Raw genomic sequence first — 8,477 nt, forward strand, 5'->3', positions numbered from 1 at the left:
ACAGATTTCCACTCAAATACAGAGAAATAGAGACACGATACAAGAAAAGACTAAGAGACGAATTGTTTAGTTTATCAAAATTGATAGTATGATGTAGTACAATGCGAGAGAGAAGAGGAGAGAGGGAAAACACTCCAGGGCCACAGCCCTTAATCATCTTATTAGACTAACAAAGAAAATAAAAGATGGACTCAACTTAGCAAACTGATAAAATCCTATCATCTTCAAGTAACAAATCCTAACCTAGAACACGTGACTTATATATATAAATAAACTAAATAACTTAACTACCAAGCACAATTATTGGACCAAAAAGATTTATTCTCACTTGACTTGACACGCGGCTTCCAAAGAGGACTCTTTCGCTCCAACCAATCAAGGGTTGCGCCATCATGATATTAAGTACAGCATATCTACGGTGATTTGTTTTATATGGATACAGTTCATGATTTTGGATTAAACTTTGTAGCAGATGAGGAACATAGTTTTGCTATAAAATTAAAAGGGCTTAATGATACATTTATCTGCAGTACCTTGTAGAAATCAAAAGAAAAATCATTGCATAAAATTAACTGATAAATGTTTACGAGCGTGAATTCCGAAACCCTGGTTACTTTTCTCAACTGGTAAATTCTGTCCGTGCTATCCATTGCAATTGAAAATAAAGAAAAGTAGGGCAGTGGTTTTGATAGGATTTTTTTTATTCGATTACAATTTTGCCAATTGGATGTAGTATGACTTATTTAATACTAACACATTAAAAATAGTAGTAAAAATTAATTTTTTGAGGAACAATTCTGAAAATTAATTTCGCGCAGAGCTTCAAAGTGTCCTTATCAAATAGGAATTCTACCTTCATGTCTCGGAATAGATATACTAGAATAGATTGTTATTATCACCTAAAATATCACCAATAAAAAGTGGTGAGTTTTGACACTATTTCTTCTTGTCAATTTTGCATGGTCTGTGGTTCTCTGGAAATTCGCCAATAAGCATATTCCGTGATTCTGCAAAATGAAAAAAGTAGTACCTGATAGCAATAACAGACCAAACATAAATATTTTACAAAAAACGCGCATCCTGGTTCGATACAAAAATCACTGAAGACCAAAGTGGTGTTAGTCTGCAGCCCGACGGAGGAAGGGCGAACAGTATAACCAAGATTGGCCTATGAAAACCACCCATTACCAGCTCAAAAAACTACTATTACAGGACTGTATGGTAAACTTCAGTTCGTCTTTACAGGAAGACCGCGATATATTTTTACCGCTTGCCCTTAATGCTATAACGAGATGTTTTTGGTGCAGCTTTTCCAGGCTTGGAGTTCTTACTCTTGAGTGTGGAAAGGTCATCGTCAGAATCATCACTTTCGCCCGCAAACTTCTTGTTGAGTTTCTTTTCAGCCTTTCCACCACAAACAATAATCTTCTTTTCATCCTTCTCTTGCACAATCTCAGACTCCTCTTTTGGTCTCCAAATAAAAAGAGACCTGAAAATTGAGTATGACATCATAAGGCTATAAAATGCACTGGAACATCAAAAATGAGAATTAACACCCGGTCAATAAAAGAATTAAGATGAAAGTTGATATTATCTTCTGCAATATTACAAACTCTCATTACTTTCTTTCACTAAAGCCATTAGGAACCCCGTTCGTTTTGGGATTTTGGATTTGGATTTGTAGGTAATGAGCGTAGAGAGAAATAGAGTAATAATTGAAAATAGGAGTAATGATTGGAGAGAGAGAAAAATAAAAATAATGATTGGAGAAAAATAGGCTAATGATTAGAACCCAAAATCCAAAACCCTTAAACAAACGGGTTGCTTGTCACCAGCAGCGAAAGGTATAATGGTTCAACATTCACATTCCATTACATCGACACAAAACCAGATCAGACTCGACCAAAAACACTACTAGGCGGCAGTGGATAGCATCTAGCTCTATGAATTATAGTGATACCATTAGGTACAAAGTCGCAAGCCCAGCATCAAAATATCAAGAAACCCACGGTGCCTCCTGGTTTAAAGGAAACCAATGAAGTGCAATTGAGGATATTACGGTTAATAACTAGAGAACACCCACATAAATCCATAAAAGAAAGTTGCTGCAAAAAGGACCATCTTAAGACATCAACAAAGTAAAGGGCCGATCAAACAAACCTACAGCTTAAGACATCAACAAAGTAAAGGGCCGATCAAACAAACCTACAGCTTACCTTTGGGTAACCCACTCGCACACAATAACACCATTTCATTTTGCTATATTGAACCAATAAATACAATAGAAGAGTGGTAAAGGCATACAATGGAAGAATGAATCAAAACAAGAGCAGAGGTCCAAACCTTGAACTACCAGATGCCAAAACGTCATCTCGTGGATGTAGCTTGTTCACAGGACTGATAGTTGTAATGTTTGGTTCAGTGATCTCTGCAATAAGTTGCCCGTTGCTTATGTCTATAAAATCAATGGGATGCAAAGCAGCCCCATTATAGTTTTCACTAATGTAGCGTCCAATAACCACGAGGGACTCTGATGGGTCCTACATGAAAAAGAACAAGTGAGTATTGGTATTTACACCATCGTTTAAAACTCGGATACAGCCATACAGCTGAATACATTTCGCACAACAACATAGGCAAGGCATGACCTTTGGATCCCATTCCGCACGAAAAGGTGTCAAATGTCGATTGAAATCGTGACTATGTACTATTTCTCGACTTGGGGAGTCCAAATTGCCGAAGATAGAATCCCATACTCGCAAGCGGTTGTCCTGTGATGTGGTAAGTATCTTGCTGCCACTTTGTGGTGAAAAATATGCAGAGTTAACAACACGTTTGTGTGCAAGATTGTAAAGCGACGATCCAGCTTTTAATTGACGCATGTCCCAAATACGAGCCTGAGGCAGAAGAAGCATTCCATTTCAAGGACCATCATATCATTAAAGGCCATCACAACAGTAAATACTAAATAGAAACAAATATAAACAGATGGGCTCAGTGGCGCCGCTACATTCAAGAATATGAGGTTGCCTGAATCCATGGTGGGAAAAAAAATCTACTGCTATTGTACATATAATCTCAAAGTAGATAGGAAATGACCTGATGAAAATACTCCATATCATTGACACCATTATAGGGTGCAAAACACCCGATAATTTATCCCATTATGAAAACCAACAACCTACTTTCCGCCGCGGTGTGCTCCCTCCCTCCCTCTTTCTCTCCCACAAAACTGAGCCTTGTGTCCCAATCAATTGGAGTCAACATTGATATGTAATCTATAAGCAATATATTTTCTCTAAGTCAATAGCTGTTCTTGTTTGTATTGAATCATTTGAATTAGCATTAATTTCACTATAAATTTGAGTCATGGGTTGGAATGAGTTTTACTTAAATTTGAGTTTGAGTATTGAAATTTGAAAAGGTCCGTAAGAGAGGCTCTTATATGACCTTTTCAGCGTTGTGTTTTTTAAGTTGGGTCAAAAAACATGGATACAATTTTGAAAAGAAACCGGTCACAATGCAAAGCTCATCTTCATTAGTCCTACTCAAGAACTTGTGCTAAGAAAAGTCATATCAATTTGAACGACTTCCCTCAACTCTTGAACTAAAAGGAAACATCTCAACTTTCTATTTATAAATGAAATGACACCATACATATAAATTTCTGGAGTCACCACTGGATGGGTTCACAAGCTACTAAGAAGCTTGAGAATTCTTCTCCACTACACCATCCTGATTTTTTAAAGCCACAACCACAAATCAATTTCAAGGCATCCTACAGAGAAAGTAAATTGCAAAAAGTAGAAGCTTACAAAATGATCGTTTCCACAGCTCAAAAGAAGATCCGGCTGAACAGGATTGCAGTGTAGCCCCACAACTTTGCTTCCTTTCTTATGAATCAAGGTGGCCTCCCCTACTTTACTGTTGGAACGCATGTCAACCCTACGCATGTCAGTAAACAGAACCAAAGTTAACCTTATGCTTACCTTATCAATGAATAAACTGTTACATGCTGGTTCCTTGCATATATACACACCCCTATGTTTATACAAGCCTCTACAAACGTATAGATACTTGCATGTATAATCGAAAGATTCCTGTCTGTATAAAACTCTAAAATCAGTTCACTTGTGAGTTGTGAGATATTCCTGTCATTTAAGTTTTACCATAACTTCCCATTATTCATGAGTCCTTAAGACATATGTCTCCCTTGTTTCATCCATTAGTGGTGTTAACAACTCAGGGATTACGGATCCAATAAAGAACTCTGTGTTGTCTCTTTTGCTTCTCTGTCCAGCTAACAGCATCATGGTAAGCTGAAGGATACTCACAAGTAAAGAAGTCCAACATTATCTGCAACAAGCACAAGACTTTTCTCTGGATTGACATCCAAGCCATAAAGCATTCTCCAACTGCTAGGGCCCTACAGGAAAAATATCTATAACTGATACTCGGATACCAATATTGTGGAATAGAAAACATGGTCTTTTACCAACAAACCATTATACAAAAGCATACATTGACTTCTACCCACCCTTCCCAGCATTTCAGACCGACCACCGTTGACATATAACTAAAGATTCCAACCAATGATAAATGCAATTAAATAACTGCAGTTGTATTAGAGATTCCACATGAAATCCACACCTATATCAACTTCTTACTCCAAGCATACTAAATATAAATCAAGTGAAGGAACACATTCCTAATCAATCTAAAATAGAGAACACTATATGAGAAAAATAAGAACTAAAAAACAAAATCAATAAGGTCTCGAAGTTCAATAATGGTCCACCACATTAGTGGAAAAGTCCTCATCATCTGAGTGATAGGATTGGCGCATAGTAGGATTTTGACAACACTAGATCAGATCAAAAATCAGGGCTCAACTTCGAATAATGTACCTGCCAACCATTAGGATTAAGGTTCATCAACGATAACGAAATTCCAGTCTCCAAATCGGTGCAACTTATGGTTCCATCTGAAGATGCAGCATATACTGTTCCATCATTTGCGGGGTTGAACCTGCAGATAATTGAATAACAAACGATGTCGACCATCACCAAAGAAAAAAAAAAAACTTCTTATTGAGTAACTGAATATGCTCAGAGATGAATCCCATTCACAGAAGCATACCAGAACATAAGTAAAGAAAACAGGTAGTATGGAGGGTGACTCACTTCATATTGTTGAGTATGCAACCATGGATGTTCCCATAAACTATCTTTTCATGCACTTTACCAAAGTCCCAAACTCCAAGTTGTCCTTTCTTTTGTAAAAAAACAACAGGAAAAAAGAGAGGGATAAATGTCAATCCATCAGAAAAAAATTCTGACCCTAATTAGAACACTCAAACACCTGCTAGATTATAATTCAGGTGACTCTAACCTTATCTCCAGATAACAAAATGTTATTATTTGTTGGATGGAACTCCAAACATGTCACTCTTCTACTATGGTATCTGATAACCCCGCAATGCACTTGATCTGGAACCACAAAAGCTGGCTTGATCTATTGAACAAACAACAAAACCAACAAATATATCTTCTGGTTAAGATCACAAATAAAGAATACAAGAACCAATAAAAATGATGGTATGGAACTTTGAAGATCAAGAATGGACCACAATATCACAGAATGCATAAAAAAATAATCGAGATTAAATAATTGTGAACTTGTTCATAACTTCATATAATCTAAACAAGTCAAAAGGCAGGGAAAGCTGAATTATACTATAAAGTTGCCTTTTTTCCTAATAAAAAAAATAAAAATGTTGTCCCTCATTCTGATGAAGCGCCAGGAACGAACCCCATGAAAATAGAAAATAGAAGTGCCAGGATGAACTCAATTGCAGCAAATAAGACATTACAGGCAGACTAAATCGGTAAATCCAACCTTAAAAAGATATTTGAAACTAAGAACTTAATGTTATAGGATCAGGAAAGGACTACTTTTGCATCTCATATCAGCAAGAAGAAATTAAAAAGGCTTCAGGCACTATCAACAGGTCTTGCTATCACACTAATGTGGCACAGACAAAGTTTTTCTTGATTCTTCAGTTTCAGTTTCATTTAACTCAATTCCCAGACTACTCAGACGTAAAATACAAAAGGCAAAAAACGCTTTTCAATCAGCTCAAACATGAAAATTCCCAATTCGAAATACAAACAAATTGCCAATGCCTCCATGCCAAGGTAAGAACCACAACAAGTTCAAGCAACACCAACAACTTGTTTTGAATTAGGATTGGTCTTCAGCATGACAGAATATGGTTAACCAATAATATACCAGTTTAATAATGATTACCAAGGTATAAATGAAGTCGCTAAACTAACTAAAATAAAGCAGTGCCTGATTATGTTGGAAAAGTGCCTAGAAACAACGTGACAAGCAACAAGCACCTACAAACACAGTTCCCATGCCATACATAAAAAAAATTAACCGGTTACCAAAAATATAGTTTGATAACCATAATGTCAAAATGCAGCTTACTTTGGAGACACTGGGCCTAATCTGGCGTTCAAAGACGTACTCCATAGAATTATGAGCGTTTCTATGGGGTGCTGGGATTACCCCATGCTCAGTAGCAACCCGATGTGGACAGTTCATTGTTGTGTGGCCTTCAATCCTCGACGAAGAGAAGAAATTCGCATTAGACCAAACACGTTTACAAGTCTAATGACCCAAGTGATAAATAACGAGATTGTAGATAACAAAACCAACATAGAAAGAATTTAAGCAACCAATGCGGCTCATACAATAGTTTTTTTCTATTGGGTAATAAAGAGTGTCCCAATGAACCGAATTCAATAAAGAGTAAGGGATGCCCAGCTCAAGCCCTGTCTCCGACTAGTGCCTTTTACCTGCTGTTTTTTCAATCGACAAAAACAGACTATCGTAGAAAAAGAAAGTAAATTAAAAGAAATTGAGCTCGAGCCAATCGCAACCTGTAGCAAGAGATTGGCACTGCTACAAAGATTAGTGAAAAAAGAAAAAGCTTTGCATTGCTGGGTAATGTCGCAACCTTAACTCAAACAGTTGCAAATGGAAAATACTTAACACAATGGACCCATGTTGATTCTCCTGAACATCCACACACTATACTGCACACTAGGTCAATACAATACATACTAAAAATTTACCAATTTAACGGGCAATCAGTACACAACAAAAGATTTACCAGGCATTTTGCAGAGAAAACATGGTTTCATTGGGCAATCAATGTACGTAGCCCCCTTGAATCCCGCTTCATGACCCGTTCTCTTACACACCTAACAAACATCAACCATACCCCTTAAAAATCATCATCATCAAAACCCAAAACCCCAAAAAATGAAAAATGAAACATAACGCAACAAAAATAAAGGGTTTCGAAATAAATTAACAGGGGCAGGGGGAATAGAGGGATATAAAGAGGGTCCCACTTACTTTGCAGACTTTCTTGAGACTGATAGTGATCGGAACTTTCTCTCTCTTCTTCGCCACCGGTTCCTCTTCAACTGCTTCCCCATTTTCAACCTCTTCCGCCTCTACGACGTCGTCCTCTTCCTCTTCTTCTTCGTCCGACGAACTTTCTTCGGAGTCGGTGTCTCTCTCAATGACCACGGTCGGGAACGACGTTCTTCTGGTTTGAGGGGGCATTTTCGAGAACTGGGAAGTCTGCTGTTTCGGAGAAATGGTGAAAAGGGAATGAACGGGTGACGAATTAAAGTGGAGGTATTTTATATCTGGACAACAGACTACCTTTTGGGGGTTGGGATGATTACGGAACTGCCCTTCGTGGTGGCTGTTCGCGTTGGCTGGGTGGAATACTGGAATTCATAAACTGTGGGGTTATTTTCGTACTTTTAATACTGGGAAATGGCGGGAGACCACGTGGCTTATTGTCTATCTATCGTGAGGCCGAATGGCCGATGCAGTTTTCCTTGCTTGGTACGATTCAGGAAAAGACGGTGTCGTTTCCTCCTCTCCAGCATTCCCTTGATATTAAAGGGTGCATTTCTTCTCTCTTTAAAAAAAAAAATTGTGTAGAGACAAATAGCTTCTACTAAAATAAACTTTTAGTTGATCTGTGTGAAAAGAATAATCAATCTCAAAAAAAATTACTGTACTTTTTGGGCTTTAGGTTGCGTTCTTCTAAATTTTTTTTCAATTTTTTTACTTTTCGCAACTTATTGTTTAACTTTTCATAGTAGTTTTTGCGACTAATCATTCATCTTGATAAGAAAAATCAGAAAAACACTACACCCTGTTCTGTTAAGGGTTCTTAAAAAAATAAATACTTTATTTATAATTCCCAAACTTAAAAATAATGTACTTACTAAAATAATTTTTCATTTTTTTTGCACCGTTCAAAATATCGATTTATCAAATAAGATCCATATTGAATAAAAATTTATTTCAATTAGTGTAAATTCATTATTTTAAAGCTTGAATATTGTAATTAAGTACTTAATTTTAAGAACCCTTAGCAG

General features: G+C 37.0%; 1 protein-coding gene across 2 annotated transcripts; it reads right to left on the minus strand.

Annotated features, from left to right (window-relative positions):
- Positions 1-1,040: 1,040 nt before the first annotated feature.
- On the minus strand, positions 1,041-7,712 carry LOC131314317 (protein DAMAGED DNA-BINDING 2). 2 transcript variants are annotated; one of them, XM_058342864.1, is made up of 11 exons: positions 7,432-7,712; positions 7,184-7,274; positions 6,496-6,623; positions 5,392-5,514; positions 5,184-5,272; positions 4,908-5,028; positions 4,335-4,426; positions 3,816-3,945; positions 2,649-2,897; positions 2,344-2,540; positions 1,041-1,489 (listed from the first exon to the last, which is right to left on the minus strand). In XM_058342864.1, exons 1-11 carry the CDS (start codon positions 7,642-7,644, stop codon positions 1,264-1,266), a joined length of 1,659 nt encoding a protein of 552 aa, XP_058198847.1. In that variant the 5' UTR covers positions 7,645-7,712; the 3' UTR covers positions 1,041-1,263. The 2 variants fall into 2 exon arrangements, with proteins under 2 accessions (XP_058198847.1, XP_058198848.1); XM_058342865.1 differs by having other exon boundaries at positions 6,496-6,631; positions 7,432-7,570.
- Positions 7,713-8,477: the final 765 nt, after the last annotated feature.

The sequence above is a fragment of the Rhododendron vialii genome, chromosome 13a, assembly GCF_030253575.1.
Source record: "Rhododendron vialii isolate Sample 1 chromosome 13a, ASM3025357v1".
In the NCBI taxonomy this organism is placed as follows: Eukaryota; Viridiplantae; Streptophyta; class Magnoliopsida; order Ericales; family Ericaceae; genus Rhododendron; species Rhododendron vialii.

Bases quoted from the DNA above. Each gene is read 5' to 3' on its own strand.
- LOC131314317 (XM_058342864.1), bottom strand. From the start codon at position 7,644: ATGCCCCCTCAAACCAGAAGAACGTCGTTCCCGACCGTGGTCATTGAG. The intron at 7,275-7,431 runs GTAAGTGGGACC...GATGTTTGTTAG, and splicing joins GTCTCAAGAAAGTCTGCAAA to GTGTGTAAGAGAACGGGTCA. The intron at 5,273-5,391 runs GTTAGAGTCACC...TTTTTACAAAAG, and splicing joins TTTTGTTATCTGGAGATAAG to AAAGGACAACTTGGAGTTTG.